This window comes from Diabrotica undecimpunctata, chromosome 3 (genome assembly GCF_040954645.1).
Source record: "Diabrotica undecimpunctata isolate CICGRU chromosome 3, icDiaUnde3, whole genome shotgun sequence".
Classification (NCBI taxonomy): Eukaryota; Metazoa; Arthropoda; class Insecta; order Coleoptera; family Chrysomelidae; genus Diabrotica; species Diabrotica undecimpunctata.
Genome location: NC_092805.1, coordinates 21,572,573 through 21,597,286, shown reverse-complemented (window position 1 = coordinate 21,597,286; position 24,714 = coordinate 21,572,573). Strand labels below are relative to the sequence as shown.

At 31.6% G+C, this 24,714-nt stretch overlaps 1 protein-coding gene across 1 annotated transcript; it reads left to right on the top strand.

Moving 5' to 3' along the window:
* Positions 1 to 715: 715 nt before the first annotated feature.
* Positions 716 to 23,967, top strand: LOC140436563 (leucine-rich repeat-containing protein 47-like). Its single transcript, XM_072525486.1, has 6 exons — positions 716 to 850; positions 907 to 1,570; positions 14,153 to 14,397; positions 15,220 to 15,399; positions 15,655 to 15,924; positions 17,684 to 23,967. Exons 2-6 carry the CDS (start codon positions 961 to 963, stop codon positions 17,915 to 17,917), a joined length of 1,539 nt encoding a protein of 512 aa, XP_072381587.1. The 5' UTR covers positions 716 to 850; positions 907 to 960; the 3' UTR covers positions 17,918 to 23,967.
* The last annotated feature ends 747 nt before the right edge of the window (positions 23,968 to 24,714 follow it).

The window sequence follows — 24,714 nt, the reverse complement described above, 5'->3', positions numbered from 1 at the left end:
GATTGCGTTTATGATTGTTTCAAACGATCGACCACTATAAGTTTGTAGTATAATTAAACAATATAGACGCATATGCGTCTATATTCTTTGATATATTTGTCAAACAGCATCTTCTTAAAAGCTGTTCTCTAGTCCAATAAATAAAATTTGAACAAAAATACTTCCTAAAGTCTGAAATAATTGACACATTGACGTACACAAAATCGTTGAATAACCCTTCTCTAATTTAAAACCATATTTTAAAACCATTGACATAAAATACAAACATATCTCGATGACATTAACGAAACAATATTGTTCGTTTATATATTGTGCCTCCACCGGTTTCTTTTTTTTTTTTCATAATCAAAGATAGATATAGTATAAATAAGAGTTAACAAATAGAGATAATAATTTATATTTCTCGTTTGTTGCATATCATTTGGAACCTTAAAAATTATAAAAATGTACGATATTTAAACTAATTAAAACTTCGTATCGTTTCCTAAACTTTAAACACCTAATAATTTGTACGTATTTATTTTATAAATTTTGATTTAGTTATTATTTACGATCTAAAAATGCTGGATTGTATTTTTAAAGTTTCGATGGAACAAAATGTGTCCCATATGTATTAAAACACCATGAAACATAAAATTCATTGTACACTTCATGTTGACATTTTCATATTCATAGAATAGGTTATCTGTCAATAGAGGCGGTTTTTTATCGCGCCGGCGGTTATCCCATCCGTTATCCGTTATCAATCATTGTTCAGAATTCATATCGTTCGGAGTTAATTTTCGAAATTTTACACAATATTGGCTGTGATTTTATAAAGTTGTGTTTGATTTTAATAGGTATATATACGGTGAGTTATATATTTTGTTTGAAGTAGCAATAATGTAAACTAAGTTTTATTTTCAGATTTATATTTTAGAATTGTATTACTTTGTTTATTGTAACCTATAAGTGGTTAAAATGTGGCCAGAAATAGAACAGGCAAAAATTGAAAACAGGCACGAACTTGTTCTTTCTGGAAAAGAAATAGCATCGAAAATTGCAAAAAATGGTTTGGATTTATCTGTTTTTACTTTAGACGGCTTAAACTTTTTAAATATCAGTGCAACGGACCTCTCAGAAATTTCTGATGATATCGGCAAACTAACGAATTTGCAGACGTTGGTTTTGCATTCCAATAAGTTAGAACAGGCAAATGAAAACATAGCTAAGTTGACTAAACTTAAAATGTTAGATTTGTCGAGAAATCTAATAACATCAATTCCTGATGGTTTTGCAGATTTACCACTAACCACGTTAAATTTGAACGTGAACAAACTTGATTCTTTTCCTGAATTTACAAAGAATACTAAATTAACGGTCTTGGATCTTTCTAATAATAAATTAAAGTTATTCCCTAGAGTTTGTTCAGAGGAATTGGTTAATTTATCAGAACTGAAGTTACATGGAAATGAAATTGAAGAAATTCCAAACAACATACATGTTTTACCTCTCCTGAAATTGCTGGATATTAGTGAAAATAAAATAAAAACACTTCCTGGGGAGCTTGCAGAATGTCATAAATTAAAAGGTAAGACTGTTTACATTTATTCTAACAAAATTTGTGTGTATAGTTCATGCAATAAAACAACACAATTTCACATAGAACAATGGACAATTTTAGAATTTCCTAGTGGCTTTGGTTGTTAATATATATTTATCAGTAGTAGGCTAAAAATTAAATTATAATCTTCGATTTTTAAATAAATTTGTGTCTCTTCTTTTTGTTTCAAATACCCCCTTTACATGCAGCTCACTTCCGTGGCAGTGACATTCTGCAAAAGTTAAAAAATTCTCCGGATTGCTCACAAGTCAGTTCATTGAAAAAGTTTGGTCATATTTCTTCTGTAAAAAAATGTTTGAAACTATTTTCAGATTATTATCCAAAAAACAAGACTTTTGACATCAACATTTTTTTCTATCTCATTTGTTTTTAAAACGTTAAGATAATTTTGTAAACTTAAAACACACAGAGCTGTCGCCACAGTAATTTCTATGCCCTTCATTTCTGATGGTATACTAATGCAGCACTGTGGTAGCTGTATGTAAACAGTCATTTGCTTTAAATGCTGCTGTGGAATTATTTTGGGCAGGACAGTGGGCAACGTAAGTAGCAGCAGCAATGGCTGCATGTAAAGAGGATATAATCTTTTAGTCAAATTATGTTCTTGGGATTCCCTGAAATAAAATACTATCTACTATAATAACATTATCTTTCAATTTATACCATGTAAATATCATAAACTGAATCACTGAATTTAATATACTTAACAGTTTAATTTCAACTTCCAATTAATTTTAGATTTTTTTAGGTATCAGATATTTTTCTGGGGAATCCCTAAGCATATTTTTTATGATAACTTTAGTTGAATTAATATATCCCCCAATGAAAGAGTTTAGTTTCATATTTAAAAACATTTTATTAAAATATTGTGTTAATGTTAGTTTAGGCACAGTATATTTGGTATTAAACTGTGGTTTAGGTTTGTTAAAGAGATCTATTTTAGCTTAATAGGAGCACCATCTCTTTTGTGCCTTTAGTAAAGAATACCTTATCTACATGTTCTTTAAGCATTGTTTGAAAAGCATATTTCCCAAGTTTATACAAACAGAACAACACTATATTTTCTTACTACATCTCCCTACACCAGCTATCCCAATTTTTTGTTCAAGCTCTGTGACATCAATTTTGTGGTGTATTAAATCAAAAATGGAAAATATTTGTAAGGTTTGCTGAAATACTCCATTCATCAGAGACGAAAACCTCTAAAAATTATATGAACAGGCTGAATTTTGCCGAGAATATTAATTATGGGATCCCAAAAAACATGCAAAAAACTGTATCACTTTTACCAATAGGCTTTCCCCTAAAACCGAAAAACACAAAAAAATTGATTTACTATGAAGCTGTACACTGAAAAAAATGTTTCAAATAAATGTTACTGAGTTCATTTGCGGCATAATACAAAAAATGCATAGAAAAGCTGAACTCTTTACCTTTAAAACGCATCTTGATTTTTGTCTATAGGTCACTTGAATCAAAAGATATCGAATTTTTACCGTCGAGCTGATACAAATTTTATTGGACATTGATTCCATGTGCGTAATTGACATGCAAAATTGACTGTCGCTTTAAGTGTTGTTTCTAAGAGAACGGTTCATTCTACACAAAAAATGCTTATAAACATTTTTGTTTATAATGATCTCAGCTACATTTTTTATTTGAAACATTTTTTTTTCTACAGCGTACAGATTTTAACGATAACAAACCTCTACTGGAATCAAAGAGCACAAACCGTAATAGATAACGAACCCAGTCCAGAAATTGAAATCAGGAGAGGAGTTAGGCAGGGATGTATTAAGTCCCCATTACTATTTAATGTAAATAGTGAAGCCATTTTTGAAGAAGCATTACTATCTCAAAGTGAAGGAATAATAATTAAGGGAAGATCTATTAACAACATAAGATATGCAGATGACACCGTAATTATGGCAAGCTCTGCTGAACAACAATTACTGATAAACAAAACAAACAGTTTCTGTGAAAAATATGGACTAAAAATAAATATAAAAAAGACCAAATACATGATAATAACAAAGAAAACAAATATACCAACAAACATACATTTGGGAAATGTACCGATAGAAAGGGTTGATAAATACAAATACTTAGGAACCTGGATTTCAGATAATAATGATCAAACAACCGAAATAAGAGCAAGGATAGAAATAGCAAGAAATGCGTTTGTAAAAATGAAAACAATTCTCTGCAACAAAGACCTTAGATTAGAACTGAGAGTAAGAGCACTGAAATGCTATGTGTTTTCAATACTGCAATATGGGCTTGAAAGCTGGACATTAAAGCAAGAACACATAAATAAGTTACAGTCCTTTGAAATGTGGTGTTACAGGAGGATACTTAGAATAGCATGGACACAGAAGTATTGCGAGAAATGGGCAAAGAATGCGAAATAATAAACACAATAAAAATAAGAAAGGTATAATATCTGGGACACGTAATGAGGGGACAGCGATATGAACTCTTAAAGCTGATAATACAGTAGTAGATAGAGTAAAGATAGTGATGATGATATCCAACCTTCGATCGGGAGATGGCACTTAAAGAAGAAGTACAGGGTGTCACAAAAAGATTGGTCATAAATTATACCATAATTTTTAGTGATGAAAATAAGTTGATTTAACCTAACTTACCTATATGCAATATAATCTAAATCGATTTATTAGGTGTGGAAGCAATATAAATTGAGGATAATATTGTTCATTGGTATTTATAATATCAAAAGAAATAAATTAATCAATTATTTATTTAAACGCATTGTTACAGCATTACAAACTTATGTTGATGCAATTTAAAAGTTATCAGTGTATAATAGAAATTAAGAGATAATTGTTTTGATAATAGTATATTTTATAATTAATATGATGATAAGTGCTATAGTATATATTTTTAATGTAAATAAACATTGTTGAATATTCTAATAATAATTCGAAAATAATAATTCGAATAATCTAAATAATTAATATTAATTTATTTATTAATTAATAACCATTTGCTATATTGTCAAAAATAAGGATACTTTACTCTTGAGCAAAAATTACCTTTTTTGACAAACCTCCATGATATGTTAAAATTACTAAAAGAAAAACCATCTTAGTACAAAAAACAAAACTAAAATTAAAGTCGAGAATGAACTAATATCAGGAGTGTATATCAACTTCGGAGTTCGACAGGGAGGTAACATATTCCTGATATTCCTCAGTTTAGTAAAGATAGAATCATAGAAGAAATTAAAAAAGCAAGACAATGATATATGACCTAAACAGAAAACTAATAAAAATCCTTTGTTATGCAAACGACGATATCCTGATGTCAGAGTGTGTCAGATAAGGGTAATAACCTAAACTAACTTACAGTGAATGATACTACATTCAAAACAGCGGTGGAGACAAAAAAAATGAAAATATTAACATCTAAGGCCATGTCGTGCGGCCGTAGCGTCCTCCTGGTTTTCTGGAGTCTCTGGACGCTCTACGACCTCCGCTCTCGAAGAGGATCTCAAGTTTCGAGAGTCCATCCTCGTTTTCGTGGAGTTAATCGGGATTTCGGCCTCTACGTGTGAGAAGCTTCGCCGAGCATCTGTGGTAGGTGAGGGGACACCGGCAATCTGAATCAGAATTCTCTAACAGTTCGAGCTTTCTTACAGACAGTATTCTTATAATGACTTCATATGTGTGTTAGAATTCTGATGCGTGGTGTATGTCTCAAGTTCCATAGAGATGCCGGCCTTCTCTTCGTGTAGCCGCGTTCACTCTCCTTGAGAGGGGCACAAGAATGCCGGCCGTGTCGACTCTTCCTACTGCCCGTCGCTTCGTGTCACTACCTTTCGTAAACAGTATTTTCGATAGTTACTATTTGCATAAGGTTTCTGGTGACGGGGCTTTTATTCGCTCTTTACCGTGACAGGTCCCAAAGAACGCTGTGGTCAGTTCGACACAATTTAAAATAGTTCTAAGACCAATGTCTTTCTATTTCAAAAAGTCGTGTTCTACTGCCGGGGAGCGTTCGTAGTCGACACGCCGGTTCTCGTGCTCTGTAGATTTAACTTCTAAATTGGATGAAGTCTTCTTATATTCGACGTCTTCGACGATATCAGGTTATTGGATAAATAATAAAACTCAAAGTAGCGTGGTAGCCCACCACGCCAACAAGGTCTAGCGGGGCTAGTAGTATATGACGACTGGATCCCGATCGGAAGATGTGCTGCTCTTTTATACACTTAGTGTTTAAGAATTTGCAGCAATCTTCCGCCGAGAGACCAATGACAGTGTAGTTATAACGAGCGCTGTGATTGGCCGGCCAAAGTAACCAATCTTTATCGTGATTGGTTACCTTGGCGACAGCTAAAACTCTTATACTGACAAGTATACTGAATTTTTCAAAATTATTTGGAGATTCGATTTAGAGATTAACTGTATCTACAAATTACTTAACATTTTGGTCTATTTATCAATATATTAGAGTAGAGTAGAGTCAATTTTTATTTGCATAAATTTTTAAAAATAATTGAGCAAATAACGTCACATTAATAATCACAGATTATATATATATATATATATATATATATATATATATATATATATATATATATATATGAAAATTACTGAGTTCTCGGGAACTATATATATATATATATATATATATATATATATATTGACATCACACATTAAAATATATTAACGTTACAAATTAAATATGCTGATCAGGGAGAAGGATAGGCCAGGCACTCTGCCACAGTATAGGGCTCAATGTCAATTAGATTGAAAAACCTTTCTTTTAAAAGCTCTATAGTGTGTTTCCTGTTGAATGTCAGATGGTAGACTATTATAAAATTTAACACACGCATACAAAGGACTTCTCTCTGTTATAGACAATCTGTGAAGTGGCAAATTCAAATTAAGGCTTCTTGTATTATATTCATGATTGGGAAGCAGGTGATAAAACAAAGTAAGATTTTTGAAAAGGAACATAATACATTCAAATATATATATGGCTGAGAAAGTGAGTATATTGAGTAATTTGAATCGGCCTCTACAGGATTATCCCACCTTTATACCTTTTTTTGGACTCTGAAGACAGTCGAGCTATCTACTGCAGCAATTACTCCATATCGCGTAACAGAATAAAAGTTTGCATAATATATTGATAGTAAAATCCCTTGGTCTGGATAGCTCTTTAACACTCTTAATTAGCAGGCTCTATTCAGTTTTTTTGTTGTATTTTGTATTTGTTCCCCCCAATTCAGATTCTGGTCAATACGAAGACCAAGAAATTTAACTGATTTAGCAGGTTTCGTGTTTTGTCATAAAAAATTAATTGTATCTGGAAACGGTTCTCGTGACTGGCTGTTTCTAAACTAAACAAAAACTGTCTTATCAGTATTAAGCAACAACCGATTTCCATTGAACCACTGTTCAGCCTTAGGATTTGTTCTGCCACTGTGAGGAGTGTTTCTAATGTTTTTTCCCAGAAAACCAGATTTGAGTTATCAGCGAAATTTACGATTCTGTTGAAAATTAGGCAACACCGCGTTGTGCGAAATAAAAGTGTTAAACATTTTTACCAGTGTTTATTCCGATTTTTGAGGTAATAGTGAGAAATAAAATCCAAACTATACGTGAAAAATTGTATGAGGACATAAACTCTCTGCAGTGCAAAGAAAATTGGCAAAAAGTGACCTGTAAGTAAGTTTTAAAACATTTTATTGTATTCAAAACAAAACGACATTTAGAAATTCCAGTTCTTTTAATAACAGATAAGACGACAAGTCTTGATCAAATTGAATGCGACGTTGCCGGTTATCCAAAAAGTTTCAAAAATCCAAGAAAGGAAATCCGCTAATTAATAATATTAACTAAATAAACAAAATTTAGAAGAAATAAAATATTTAATAAATTTAAATTTCATACTCAATTATTGCTTGAGAAGTTCTAGAGCTTCTGACGGGTTGACCGGAGAACTAGAACTTACCGCTTGCTATAATATAGAGTAAAAAATACATAAAAAAGAAATAAAAATGGATAGCGATGATGACTACACCTCAGAAGACAATAAAAAAAGAAGTCGAAAGGAAGATGATGAAGATATTTTCAACAAGAGCAAGAAACTTACCAGAACACCAACCAAACAACAGAAAGATGAAAACAAAATAGATCAGCTTTTAAAAATGATGCAAAATTTAACAGATCAAACAAAACATCTAACAACGGAGGTAAAAGGAATAAAAGAAGAACAACGAGAATATAGAAATGACCTCAGAGAATTAAAAAAAGAAATAAATGAATTCAAACAAAGTAACCAACAACTAAAAAAGGAAAATGATGAAATGAAGCAGGAACTAAAGATAGTGAAAATGAAGGTAGAACAGCTCGAGAAAGAGAGAAAGGCTAACAATGTTATTGTCCAGGGTCTACCGATGGATACAAATAACCCAAATGTAGTCAACGAGATTATGGCAAATTTCGTGGAAAAAGAATTAGGCATTAAAGTAGAAATAGAAGATGCTTATAAAATAGGCGACAAAACATGTCTTGTAAAACTAAAAAACAGAAATGAAAAAATTAAAATCATGAAGAACAAAAACAAACTAAGGGCATCAAAGCCAGAAATATACATCAATAACGATCTAACGCAAGAAGAGATGAAGATCCAACAAGAAATACGGAAAATTGCAAAATTTCAACAAGAAAAAGGTATGAACACCAGAGTAGGTTATCAAAAATTAAATATTGACGGGGCTATATGGAAATGGAACAAAGAGAAGAATGAACTGGAAAAGGCAAACCAAGACACGCCAAAAAACCGATAAAACAACAAATATCGTACACGCAACAAAAAACGGAAACGAAAATGACAAAGGAAAAGGACATGAATAGATTAGATAAGATAAAACAAACGAGCAGGAAAAAATATAATAGAAAAATGAAAAAACGCGATGAACTAAAAATAAGTACGTGGAACATCAGAACAATGCTTGAACCAGGAAAAATGCAGGAGATTGTCTCAGAACTAGAAAGATACCAAATTGATATTGCAGTGATTCAAGAAATTAGATGGGCAGGTCAAGGAGAAATAAATAAAAAAAACTACACACTACAGTATTCGGGACATGGAAAACAAGGTCAATATGGAGTTGCTTTCATAATTATGGGAAAAATAAAAAATAACATTATGCAATTTAAACCAATAAATGAACGTATGGCTTACCTGAGAATTAACGCCAAACCATTTAATATATCAATCATAAACGTATATGCTCCAACTGAAAGTGCTGCTGCGGAGGAAAAAGACAAAATGTATGAGGAACTTGAACGAGAAATGGAGAATTTACCTAGAGAAGACACAATACTGGTAATGGGAGATTTTAACGCCCAAGTAGGTAAGGAAGACTACATTAACCAAGTAGCAGGTAAACACACATTACACGAAAAAACAAATGACAATGGTCAAAGATTATGTAACCTAGCAGCTAGTACCAATATGATTATCATTAGTACAAATTTCGAACATCCTAAATACCATAAAGTAACATGGATTTCCCCAGACCAAAAAACATGGTCTCAAATAGACCATATTCTGATTACAAGAAGGAAACAAACATCGGTTACGGACGTGAGAACTTACAGAGGTGCGCATGCAGACACAGATCATTTTATGGTGACTGCAAAGGTAAAACAAAAAGTCAAAAGAACTCTAAAAAACACGACAATGAAAGACAAATGGTACGTAGAAAAACTGAATGCTCCAGACATAAGGATTAAGTATGCTGATGACATGAACAAAAAACTAAAGGAACAGTGTAAATATACAAAGGATATAGAAACAGAATGGAGAAATTTAAAAAAATGTATAAATGAAACAGCGGATGTACACATAGGAATAAAAAGAAACAAAAAAAAACAAGAATGGTATAATGAAGAATGCCATAACATGCTAAAAAAGAAGATAGAAATTAGACAAATGTGGATAAGAACAAATAGACAGGATTATAGGGAAGAATACAATAGAATAAGGAATGAATGTAAGAAAAAAATAAGGAAAATTAAACGTGCCTGGTTAGATGATAAGATAAAAGAAATAGAAAAAGAAAGTAAGAACAGAAACACAAAAGCATTTTATAAGAAAATTAGCGAGCAAAACAAAACTTTTAAAGGAAAGATAAAAGGCATAAAAGATAAAAATGGAAAAGTATCAGAAAATGATGAAGAGTATAAAGAAATTTGGACTCACTATTTTAAAGAATTATTAACAGAGCAAGAAGATCAAGACCTAAATGAAAACGTAGAAGAAGAGACAATGATGTTAGGAAACCAGCTAGAAAGACCAACAAAAGAGGAAGTTGAGGAAATTATAAATAGCAGCCGTAATGGTAAATCTTCAGGATCAGACGGGATCAATATGGAACTTATAAAATATGGTGGTGAAGAATTAAAAGAAAAACTGTACAATTTAATAAAAGACATATGGGACGAAGAAAAAATGCCGGAAGAATGGAACAAAGGACAAATTATCACGATTCATAAAAAAGGAGACCAACAAATTTGTAATAACTACAGAGGACTGACGCTATTAAACACAGCATATAAAATTATGTCGACCTTAATACATCGAAGACTGACCAACGCTATGACGAATATCATAGGACACTATCAATGCGGATTTATTAAGGGAAAGTCTACAACAGATGCCATACATACAGTTAAACAAATTATGGAAAAAGCTCATGGATATAAAATAGAAATTGAACTGCTTTTTATAGATTTTCAGCAAGCATTTGATACAATAAAAAGATCAAAATTAATGGTAGCTCTGAAAGAAATGGGAATACAAAACAAATTAAGACGATTAATAAAAATGACAATCAGTAGAACTGTAGTGAGTATAAAAACTCAAGTAGGAGACACAGAAGAATTTGTCATAAATAAAGGGGTTAGACAAGGAGATTCGTTATCAGCAACCCTGTTTAATCTTGCCCTGGAATACATCGTCAGGAAAATAAACAAAGGTACCCTTAGAACTAGAGAAGGACAAATAATAGCATACGCTGACGATATTGTGCTAATAACAAAAAATAGAAAAACAATGGAAAAAATGTTAAATGAAATGGTAACAGAAGGAAAAGTAATGGGATTAAAAATAAACCAAGAAAAAACAAAAATAATGAGATTTGATAAAAACTTCGAAAACAAAAAGGTTAGACTAGGCGAATACATTTTTGAAGAAGTCGAAAAATTTAAGTACTTGGGAATATTAATAACAAACAATGGAGAAAGAGAAACAGAAATCAAAGAAAGGATTATTACAGCAAATAAGACCTTCCATGCAAATAAGAAATTACTAAAAAATAAACTATTGAGTAAGAAATCGAAAATGAAGGTATACAAAACAATAATTCGACCGACGATGATGTATGCAGCCGAAACCCTCAGCATGACAAAAAAACAAGAGGAAAACCTTAGAATACAAGAAAGAAAAATACTAAGAGCAATACTGGGACCAATAAAAATAAATGAAAATGAATTTAGACAAAGAACGAACCTTGAGCTACTGGAAGAAATTAAGGAAGATATAGTGTGTAAAATAAAACAACAAAGAGCAAAATGGCTAGGACACGTATGGAGATCAGGATCAACTACGACGATATTCTCAATATTGGAATGGACACCAGCTGGCAAAAGAAGACGTGGAAGACCAAGATCTACATGGTTACAAGAAGTTGTAAAAGATCTCAACAAGGCGGGCATACGACAGTGGAAAGGAAAAACCAGAGATAGGACACAATGGAGAAAAATAACTGAGAAAATTAAATAAGGAACATGAGGACTGATCTACCTCAAAACATAGATCTAGAGAGCGTAAGCGGCGTAACCCCTAAAGGGGTGTTTAGCCACATATATATATATATATACCTTTTTTTGGACTCTGAAGACAGTCGAGCTATCTACTGCAGCAATTACTCCATATCGCGTAACAGAATAAAAGTTTGCATAATATATTGATAGTAAAATCCCTTGGTCTGGATAGCTCTTTAACACTCTTAATTAGCAGGCTCTATTCAGTTTTTTTGTTGTATTTTGTATTTGTTCCCCCCAATTCAGATTCTGGTCAATACGAAGACCAAGAAATTTAACTGATTTAGCAGGTTTCGTGTTTTGTCATAAAAAATTAATTGTATCTGGAAACGGTTCTCGTGACTGGCTGTTTCTAAACTAAACAAAAACTGTCTTATCAGTATTAAGCAACAACCGATTTCCATTGAACCACTGTTCAGCCTTAGGATTTGTTCTGCCACTGTGAGGAGTGTTTCTAATGTTTTTTCCCAGAAAACCAGATTTGAGTTATCAGCGAAATTTACGAGGTTTGAGGAACTACTAACCACCGCATTTGGAAGGTCGTTTATGTAGACCAAAAAGAGAAAAGGCCCCAAGACACTCCCCTGTGGTATGCCTAATTTTAAATTGATCGGTTCAGAGTAAACCTTACATCCCCTTTTCTCCAGGCATACCTTTTGTGACCTATCTGTGAGAAATCAGTTTATCCATTTTAATGTCGGTCCATGTATTCCATAAAGTTGTAATTTTTATAATAAAAAAATATGATCTAGGCTACCGAAATCCTTAGATAGGTCCAAAAAAGCACCTAGTGTTTTCATCTTTGCCTCTAGTTTTTCTAAAATTTTTGATATAAAATCATAGGTAGCTGCCTCAACAGATCTCCCTGCGAGAAAACTATGCTGTGAACTACTAAATAAGTTGTTTGTAGTAAAAAAGTTTTGTAGTCTGAAATATATTGCTTTTTCGAATATTTTTGATGGAAGAAGGCTTATTTGTATATAGTTCTCCATCTTAGTAACATCACCTTTTTTATGTAGTGGCTTGACAATTGCCAGTTTTAAACTTTGAGGAAATTTACCTTGCCTGAAAAAAGCATTAACTATAAAAGAAAGAGGAAGAGAAATCTCTGATGAAACATATTTAATTAAGTTGATTGATATTTCATCATAACCAGAGCTATGCTTGTTTTTTAAGTTATTTATTATGTGACTTTTCTTTCTCTGAAACGGTAGTTGAAAACATCCAATTTTGTTCGATATTAATTTGAAAATTTTTTACATGCTTTATTTTCTTTACAGCTTCTGGCGCTGCATTTGCCATAAATTGATTTATTTCGTTAGAAAGCACCTGAGGGTCACCCTCCAAACAGAAATTACCTTGATTTTTGGAATTACCCTTAATCTCTTTTATCAATTGCCATGCCATTTTAGTTTTATTTTCTCTATTTTCAATTCGTTCTTTATAACAATTTTTTCGAGATTGAGTGGGCAAAGAATTGTATTTGCGTTGTTCTGTCCTGTAAATATCTTTGTAATCAACATTATTGGTAGCCAGTGTAAACAAAACATCGAGCCTAGATTTACAATGTTTTATATCATCATTTTTAAAGTACTTTTGTGATTTTTCCTTATTTGTTGTATTTATCTCTTTGAGTGGAAAACATTATATATATATATAAAAATTTTCTGAACTATATTCATAAAAGCATCCCACTGATTATCTACCTCTAATGTCTCAAAAACAGATACCCAATCTACATTACCTAACATGAATTTAAAAAAACTTTTATTCTCCTTGCTAAATATTTTTTTTTATTATATTTAACTCAAATTCATTTAATTCAAATTTTACCTTTTGAGCAGTATGATCAGATGTATGAGGATTAAATACAAGAGAATCAAATATGTCAAGATTTGTAAAAATATTATCTATACGTGATTTTTTGTTACCTTGTATGCGTGTATAGTCTTTGATGGAAAGTTTAATATCAAAGGAGCTCAAAAACATTTTTAATGTGTCTGGTCACCTCGCACCCTCAAGCAGCATATCTAAGTTAAAATCACCAGCCAGAAAAATGATGAAGTCCTTGTAAATTAAATCACAAAGTATTTGGTCTAATTTGTTTATTAAAACTTGTGGGTCTTCTGTTCGGTAGATGGATAGGATTGCAATTTTCTTATTAATTCGCACCTCTGCAGTGGAACACTCAAACACCGTTCTTTCTGATAAACTAGAAATATCTTCCCGGACTTGTACCGCACTGCCACCATGCTACTGTGAACTGCTTCTACAATGTGAAGACATCAGTTTAAAATGTCGCACGAAGTCCCGTTTTTTTGGATTTGGTCCCGGATTGTAGAAGTTGTTCTTCTGTTTTTCAGTGCTCAGTTAAACAAAGAGCAAAACATTCATCATGTTCTTTTAATGGCATCAATACTTGTTTTAATTGATTGCATATTTAAGTGGATTACTGATAATTTCTTTTGGTGTGTGTCGTAGACTATCTTTACTATATTTTTAGAAGTTAGAAAAGTTTCTTCATGTCTTAATTTTAATACAAGTAATGGATTTTGACAAGAGCTATGACCTTGTAAATATTAGGTAAACGTGTGTACTGGTACTGCATCGCCATGACTCATAGCTCTTGTCAAAATCCATTACCTCTAAAGCATATTTTGTGATTTGCATAATTTATTTTTAGACTTAAATTTAAAATCTAATCCTATCTCAGACAGACGTCTATTGAAATTAATTGATCAATGTAGAACAAAACAAGTCTTAGATTATGTCAAACAGAACTGTCCAAAGACAACTAATGGTGATATTTCGAGCAAAGCAAAATCTAAAAAGAAAAATAAGAGTAAAAATGATGATGAGGATGATGATAATAGTGTTGCAGATTATAAGTACTCTATTAATGTTAAGAGTCATAATAATAATTTCAAGGTAAGTTACGTTAATGTTCAAATTAATTATAAAAATGAAAATCAAAATTTTTAGTGAATATTGCTGGTATAAATTATACTCTTATCTCTTTTGCAAAATATAAGAATCAAGCTCTCTACAGAATCATACTATACATATAAGAATCATACTCTACATTTATTATCACAAAGTTCATAGCGTTGTACAACTATTTAAGTGTCAAGAAATTATCATTCTCTGTAAAATTCTGGTTAATTTCATTACTTTTGTTTTCAACCATTTGTACGACTTTGACTTAATCTTGTATGTCCTTTATAAACCAATGCCTTTATTTCCTAGCTTAAAAGATAAAGAATATCACCCACCCCATCATCATTCTGGTTTTAAAACCTTGCATGGGTCCTAGCCTCGTCCAGAATTTTTCTCCGTCATTCATACCCATTGGCTGTCTCTGCTAAGCATGTATTTGCTTATATTTCATTTTTCCAGCGATGAGAGTTTTACTGTTCTCCTAATATCAATTTAACAATAATTTTGAGAATTTAGGTTCGTTATAAGACTGGCAAAATAGACAGGCTTGGCGAACGGGAACCCAAAGGCGGATTATGCTATGAAATATATATATATATACATATATATATATATATATATATATATATATATATATATATATATATATGTATATATATAATTAATACCACAGGATGGGCTTGAGTCACTCTTCTTAACATTGCCAAAGAAGAGTAAACTCAGGAGTATGGCGAATTGAGACTTATTAGTCAGATGCAATAACTATTTTTGTTGGAAATAAATTATGACTAAAAAAATACATTAAACTTGTAGGTGATGATTAAAAATGGAGTTAAAACGGTAAGAGAGCATTTTACTGCCTGCATTATCAACAATGTGTCATTTACCGAGGAATCTTTCAAGAAATTTATTCAATTACAAAACAAGCTCCATGATACAGTCTGTGAGAAAAGGAATGTAGCAACTATAGCCACTCATGATTTCAATAAATTGGTAAGTTACTGTCATATTTTTCTGTGTTGAAATTTGCAAAATAAGTTTCTTGTAAAAATCAACTAAAATGTTATATCAGCTATCGAAAGTTTCCTTCAGATTATCTCAGTAGTCAAATTAAAAGGGCAAAAAAATTTAACTCAATTCTAGTTTAAAATTTTGGAGATTGTACACTGATGTGTTTTTACACTTACTTTTTATGTATTTGTATATTTCGACGGTGGCCCTCTTTCAAAAACGTTTCTTGATTTTTAGCCTCCAGGCGATTTAATCTACTCAACCTCCCAACCTTCTGAACTGATGATAAAACCTTTGAACAGAGCAACTGTAATGAGCGGTGCTGAGTTGTTTACAAAACTTCAAACGGAAGCTAATAATTTAAGGAAGGAAAAGAAGAGAAGCACATATAGTGGAATTCACAAATTTTTGTACCTTATTGAAGGAAAGCCGCAATATCCATGTGTCATAAATGCGAATAAAGAAGTCATATCATTTCCACCTATTACAAATTCAGATATTTCCAAGGTATGCAATTTTTATACATCTTTACAACAGTAAAAAAATTAATTTATTTTACATAAATTTTCATTTTCATTTAAAACCATAAACTTTATTTCAGTGGCTTGTGCTATGTTATAGCTGTTGAGTATTGGACATCATATATATACACACCATAAAACACAGGCATCATAATGCTTTTGAATCTGATAATCAATTTTTTTCATTTTTATTGATTATATTTTTTTCGGTTTTGTGGAATGTAATTTATATTTCAAAGGGCTATATATTATACCAATTTTTCTGTGCGAATTTTTATTTTGCAAGCTAGCAGTTGTATAGAAGTGAATATTAACGCACCGGCAAATTTAAAGGAACAGTTTATAAATTTAACTCTGTAAATTCAAAAAAAAAATTACAAAATCGATCTGCTGGCACAACATTAGGTCTCATTAGGCTAACTGAATTATTGACTTGACTCCCACTGTGTAAAAGACTTTTTATTACAAGTGAGTTTAAAAATTAATTTTCAAGCATGTTCCCCAGACCTTAGCATGTCTGGGACATCCTAGGCAGAAGACTTGAGCACAAATTCTTGTTATTCAAAACAGAGAATGGAATAAACTGCCTCAACAACTGATCGATAGCCTTATCATAAGTATGAGAAGACGAATGACTGCTCTTCTTCTTCTTTGAGTGCCTCTCCTATCGGAGATTGGATATCATTAGGGCGATTCTAATTTTATTTACTGCTGTTTTGAATAATTCGTTAGTGGTACAGCCAAATCACTCTCTTAAATTTCTCATCCAGAACATTCTTCTACGGCCTGGATTTCTGCGTCCTTGGATTTTCCCTTGCATTATATTTTGTAGGGATGTGTACTTTTGTACTCTCATCAGGTGGCTAAAGTATTCAAGTTTTCTCTTTTTTATATTCAGGATAACTTCTGGATCGTTATTTATTCTGCGTATTACCTCTTCATTTGTAATTTTATCCACCCAGCTTATTTTTAGTATACGGCGGTAGCACCACATCTCAAAGCTTTCAAGATTTTTAACATTCTTCTGTTTAAGAGTCCATGCCTCAACACCGTAAAGCAAAGTACTGAATACATAGCATTTTAACATTCTAGTTCCTAGCTGAATACTAATATCACGATTACAAAATAATTTTTTCATTTTTAGAAAGGTAGACCTGGCAATTTCAATACATCTTTTTATCTTGTGATTTTGGTCACCTGTTTCATTGATGAGGGTTCCCAAGTATTTGTATTCGTTTACTTTTTCGAGTTGGGTACCGTTTATTGCGATACTAGTGTCATGTATTGGATTCTTACTGAAGGTCATATATTTGGTTTTTGAATGACTGCAGTCATAGTCATTCATTAAAGCAAAAAAATACATTTATGTTCAAAATTTATATTAAAATAATTATGTTTATTCATTCTGACTTTCGACTTTTGTGGTACCATGGTACCATTCCAACATTTTATAAACTTCATTCCAAGAAATTGTGTAAAATATTTACAATGTGTATTTTATAGAAGAAAATAATTATTTTATACCTGCTCCTTTAAATTTGCCAGTGTGTAGGCAGTCACTAGACCCGTCATCAAACTCATTTGAAAGTAATGAGCCTCATCAATGCCCATGCACATTAACTATTATTGCTGGATTGTTATATTATATATATATATATATATATATATATATATATATATATATATATATATATATATATATATATATATGTATATCCTGTAGTTACACATCTTTATTTTTTCAGATTGATGTGACAACAACCAGAATGTTCATCGAGGTTACCAGTTCACTCTCACTGCACTCTTGTAAAAACGTACTGAATACGCTGCTCAAAGACATGGTGCTGTTATTTGAGAAATACTTGGAGGTGGAGCAAGTAAAGACTGTAGACGAGCAGGAGCAACTAAAAGTAGTTTATCCGTCAAAAACTGATCTTGTTTTCGAAAAATCGGTCCCTATTAAAATTAATAGGGACTAAATATATTTTTAGTAAATGATAAACTGATAACTATTAATCAAGATTTGTAAATTTTTTAGAAGAAAACAAAGATAAGGATTGTCTATTCTGTCCAGTATTATTTGACAGGAACCAATAATATTAAAAATGTTGATTAGAAAAAGGTTATGTGAGGTTGTATTATATACATAGACATATAACACCTAGATTGCGCGTTGGAATCTAAATCTATTGCCCTAGTGCGATAGAGAAAAAAGATGCAAGCAATCCTTTCATCTCTTTCTAATAGGCGGGTTTATCGACCACGTGACCTTCCCACTGGGTATGTTTTGTATTGTAGTGGGTCGGTCACATAGTCGATAAACCCCGCCATTTAGAAAGAGATGCAAGAACTGCTCGCATCTTTTTTCTCAGTCGCACGGGGCGAACGGTTTTAGATTGCAACGCGCAGTCTAGGCATTCATTATATGTCTATAATTATATATAACAAAATATATCTATCGTCTATGTACGCATTAATTCAAATAACATTGTGAAAATAAAAAAACTGAAAAAACTGACTTGAAAAATCTTATCAATACTGGAAGAATAATATCGCAAACTGACCCCCCAATTATGTTACTTGCACTAAGAATCAGGAAGCTTCTAAGGGGATAATATCAGGGCAGACTTTAGGTAGACGTGGCGAATCAAAGATCATAGTGAGTGTCCTGCAGATCGGTTGCGACATTTTGAAAAGAATATGGTAAGTTTACATATGGCTAAAAGTTTAGCCATATGTACAATTTATCTATCAGCAAACTATGTCTTTATGCGTTTCAATTATGATATTAAATACAGAAGTAGAATTTAAAAAAAAATTAATGAAATTGATATTAATGTACAAGTTTACATTAGCGGGGATTTCTAATATGCGCATTTTTGAACTGGAAAATTAAGATTTTTATTACGGAATACCTGTATTTTTATAACTAAGGCTATTTTTGCGGACTTAGGACTAAGGGAGTTTGCGCACTGAATAAAATATTCTGCACATGAACAGTGTTGCCACGTATACGTATACGAGTTAATATGTTGCATTTAAATAAGAGTACATTGGTTCAAAAAACTATGCAGTACGCATGCGCAAGTCGTTAAAAGCAGCTGTCATGGAGAGTGCAGATGAGAAATATATAAAAACTAGAAGTTGTCTGTGAAAAAATATGTATTGTTAAGTGAAAAGTAAGTAAACTACAATCCACCGTTCAAATTTCGGACTAATTCGACGATCCTTAGTAATGAAACATAAAGTTGAGTTTACCGAAAGTGCAAGCTGATTATAGCTGCAAATTGTCGAATATGAAACAAAAAATTTAGGTTTAGCAGTGTTGTCATGTTTTTATATTGTATAAGCTGTATGCTTCAAATATAAAGAGATAAAGCTTTAGAAAAGTACATTTTAATTATATTATGTTATGAATTCTGCAATTTTTGATTTATATCAAACAAGAATGAGTAAATATTTGTTTCTTTGAAGATTAATTGCAGTTAATTATTGTAATTTTTTTTTGCAATTGCCTTTTGATAGATTAGGTGATAGATTTGGCAATCGTCAAATCAGCAGTTGCCAGATTGCAACAGATGTTAGCAATTAATCTCGAAAGAGTAAATATTTACTCGGTATTGTTTCAAATAAATTAAAAATTGCAGAATTCATAAAATAGTATAATCAAAATGTACTTTTTAAAAGCTTTCTCTCTTTATATTTAAAGCATTCAACACATCCGTTATAAAAACACCCCAACAGGGTTCATGGTTTACATTTGCGGCTATATTCAGCTGGTACTTTCGGTAAACTCAACCGAAACATAATTTTTTCAAATCAGTTCAATTCAGTCAACAGTTTATTATTTGCAACTATGGCTTTATTATTTATTCATTGCAACAATTTTCAATTTACCAATATTTATTTTAGTTAAGTTTTGTTGAAATGATCAATTATTTTCAAGATCCATATTTGTTGATATATGGACAGTTTTTTGAAAAATCATTAAAATAGCTTTTAGAAAAAATACATTGAGATATATTTTTGTACAACTTTGTTAAATAATTTTAATCAGTGAGGAAATAAAGAAGTTTCTACTTTTGTTGGAGAAGTCTATGTAAGAATGTTGTAAAGAGTTTTTATTGATAATCGGCTTAAACAAGCTACAAAGGCATAAGAAAATTATTTTATAGTTGCGGTAGGACATATAGTAGAACGCTCAGATTTTGATAGTTCTGCTTTAAGATATAGTGCGGCGGCTGGTTGATTTAGTGTTGAGTTCTTCAGGGAGATAAGTTTTCTTACTTTTTTTCCGGGAATAATGCGATTTTCTTCCTTTTAAGGAACCAATAAATTCTGTCACTTTGACGATAGTATCTTCAGAAATTTTGAAGGGTCTATTTCCGTGTTTTCCTCTAGCGTCTAATGGTACAGTGCCAATTGAGGCCAGTGATTCTCGAATTCATTGCACTCGGAAAGCAGTAATTCCATGAATGAATAAGAATGCTTTAAATCATGCTTGCACATCACGAAAGTCTTCATCAGGGGCACTCTTAACACGATAGGAATAAGAAGCAAGATTAGGTGTACCTGTACCTACTCGAATTCGTCGACGCATAACTCGGAGAACGGTTATCAGACCACTTAAATACCGATTCTGATCGTCGTAGTTAGTAACTTCATTGAATTGAGTCAAAATGTGTTGCCTTTCGGCTTCATTGACGTTCCCAAAACAACGAAAAGAATGGTACAATCTGGCCCTACCTCATGAGTGGTGGCTCTCAGAAGTTTCATAAAATCACGAACACGGCCTGTTTTTCTCCTTTTTTTAGCAGCAGTCTCCTCATCTACATCACTACAATCGTTAAACTAAGAAAGAGAATCACAGAAATGCTGAACCCGAACGTTTTATTTAACATTTGTAATAAAAGGACTAAATATTTTTCCCTTGTATTTTGTATTCATCACTAGAAAACTTCATCATCTCAATTTCGACCAAAAGTGGACTATGATTGTTTTTCCCCCTGACTCCTCAATTACACTTGTTATTGTTAGAATTACTGATACTAAAAGAACTTTATAACAGAGTTCAATTTAAAATTAACGTAAGTATACAGTAAAAAAATTAAATATTCAGCAAAAAATGCAAGCATTTCAGTCTTCTTTGGTAATATATTATACTCTTTTTTAATTACCTCAATTACCTTCTTATCAAATTTAGAAAATGTATTTGCACAAAAATAAGAGGAAGTCTCAATATAGTTTATTAAATTGCTTCGTGTGTAGAAGTTTTTTTTTTACAAAAATCTTTAAAATACAAATCATTTTCCATTAAAGAGCTTTGTAGTTCAGCTTTCTTTGATAGGAAGCGTTGTCAAGGACTATTACACTATTTGACTCCAAGTCTGGAATCAGTGAGTTTTCAAACCAATCTTCAAAAATATCAGCTTCCATACTCTTGTGGTAGCCGACGTTACAGTCCTCTATTTTCTTTCCACATAATTTTAAAACATTCGGAACCCATCCTTCACTCAATCAGTGTTATTATCGTACGAAATATTTTCAACCACAATGTCCCACGGGCGCCACATCACTATACAAAATAATTAAATTACACCAAACAACACTCTACTAACGAACTACTACATCACTATTATTCAAAATAATTAAATTACAGCAAACAATACTCTACTAGCGAAAAAAGAGGGGATGAAACGTCGCCGCATTTAAAGCATTCTACAATATGTTACTGCGACTATGAATTGGTGCGTAGCTCCATTTTGGCTCACTACGTTAATAGCTTTTCGAAATTTATTCTAATAACTATTTTTTAATAATTGTCATCTCAGAAATCTTTTATTGTTGTAGAATCTCTGAATTATTAAGACGAAGAAAAATTGAAGTTATCTTAAATGTTTTTTTCTTGTTACTTCTAGTATTGCTTAGTTTGAACAAGTCAATATAGAGACAACATAACTTTATTTTTGTCAACTCGTCTGTTGCTTGAGATGTTTTATTTTGACATCCTTTAACACATTCGCTGCTGACTTTTTTTGAGAGGTATTATTAAAATATACCGTTTTAAAAATCAACGGGTTACTGTCCCCGATCGGAGTCATGCGCACCTAGCAAAGGATCGCTTTGACTCCGATGGGAGTCATGAGCAGTGAAAGTGTTAATGCATCTAAATCACTTTCTGAATAATTAATAATTGATTTATTTTATGTTTTTCAATGCACAACGGGAGAAAACATTTCTAGAGCTGTTATTTTGATATTCACAAATGTAACATGGTTATGATACTAATAATTGGCATATACGCCACTGGATAAAAAAGGAGTCCGATGATATATCAAGTCGAAAATGAAACATGATTGGTGTTTACTGTATCTTTTTACAATATGTTATCTTGCATGGACTTCTTGCTAGTATTATTTTAGTGCCCGTCATTTCAGCTAATTATGTTAAGTTTAGAAACCAATGATATATTTAAGTATTATATTTAACTATTGTGGTTAAGCTTATCCAAAACATAATATATACTTTTCTAAGAACATAATGATAGAAGGATATGAATTAATCAGAAAACGGACATATTAGCTACTATACACCTACGTTGAAACTAGTTCTTTTCATTTGAAAATTCTATTTATGCCAGGGATTCTGAGCCAATTTGTGATTTCTAAACAATTTTACTGTATTATTTTTACTTTCCTATGTTTCTTTACCACATCTTTCTTATATCTTCCTATAACTGTTCTCTTCATCACAATTTTATCTATTACATGGTGTAAAATGGTTTTACATGTACTTCATCTTGTACAAGTTTGAGTCTTGATATTTTACATGGTAGTACATTGTTCGTCCGCAAGAAAGAAATAATGGCCTTCATCATTAATATTTGCAAATATTACTGAAAAGCGGTTGATGGGTGATATACATAACAAAGTGTTATTTCGTGATTGTGATTAACACAGTTAATACCGTAAAACAATACGAAAACGGGAATCTAGCCTATGTTGTATTTAGTCTTATCGCTATTAATGATACCATTTCTCTAGAAATATTTGTTTGAATATTTTTAGTTCCATTAAGTTTCTTCTTGTTTTTCTTTCGAAGATCTGTAATGTTTTTTGTCCTGTGCTATAAGAAGATTAATCTTAATATGTTACTATCGATCTTATTGCTGCAATTCTCGAATTTTAGACTCACCTTTGATTTTTATTTAGTTTTTTCTTAATTGATTTTTAGCTACGTCTTAAATTTCTAGATACATGGCTTTAGTTTTAACTATACGAGGAATATTTCAGAAACAATGCCCACTATTGTACTGTTCACAGTGTTGAGCAGTACAAAATATTTGACCCACATTCTATTAATTAAAGTTACAAAAATAACTTGATACGGATCTCAATACTGCAAATAAAAATCATTAGGTGGGTGTCCTGTGACTACCATTAAGGTAACGTTCCCCACCAATACATGTCGCTTCTATCGACAGCTTCTAATTGATTATCGTGTTTATCAACCTGGTTAAAAACCGTATTTATTTATTTTTTGACATAATTGTTTAGAAAACTTGATGAGAACTGGACTGAATTTTATAGGTAAACACAATCACTTCTCCCTGAACGGACAACTAAACTAATGTAAAATTCATTTAAGTGTTGTCTAATTGTATGTTTACATTCATATTCCTTATCCAGTTTTCAGCTCCTTATTAGTTTAACCATTGATTTTATAAACCCCCCTTTTTATTTTTTTTGGACAACCGATAATTTCAGAATATTTTTTGTATAAACCGGTTACGTTGTATTTTCAAAGCTTCTACTTCATACGTATTATGTATTGAGAATATGTACGGTTTTTACATGTCATGTTCACTTATTATAATTTATTTGATTAGTACACCGAAAATTTAAAAGTTTTGGATAAGCAACTTTTTATTCTACTGTTTTTAATACTTGTTTTGTTGCTTTTTACTGGTTTTAGAAGTAGTTGATTTTTTTATTATAAACCTTCGAAATAAACTTGATTTTTTCTTAAAGTATTGTTTATTTCCATAAGAGTTACAGTTATACGAAGAGATATTGATATCTAATTAGCCTAGACTGGTTACCATAGTAACGAAGAATAACTTAGAAATGTCAGTTTCACGTCAAGAAATCCACCAGGGAGGGATTCGTAATAAAAATAAAAGAACGGGTGTGGCAGTCCAGTGGGACTGTCGGTAGAAGTTATAATTCTATACACGTGTTCGCCGTTAAAAATTTATATAGGAGTCAATCTGCACAATCATTACATATGTAATGCATAGGTAAGAGAGAGCAGAAAGAGAAAAATAATTAGTTATACAGGTATATGGTGCATCGTTTGCTGTATATAAACTTTGACCTGTAATAGGAGTATAGTAAATGAAGGATTGTATCAATATTCTAATGAAAATATATATTTTTATTTTTATATATGTATAAAAGGAGTTAAATGCAAAAAAAAAAATTTACACATACTCTGCAGTAAAATTCGCTGAAAATTTCGAGAAAATTAAAAGTGTATATTTAGTTTGAAATTTGAATTATTTCGATTAAGGGTGACTTGCTGATCAAAAAAATCTAAACACGTGGCCTGAAATTATGCACCGTTTTGCGGGAAAATCGATAAAACTAGACCACTGGATTTTTATCAAATTTCCTTAATTGGCTATATTGGCGTCAATTTTGGTCCAAGCAATTGTCAAGCGAATGGACATTTCCTACATAAAATTGGCCGTTCGTTCTTCTGCCATATTCAGAAT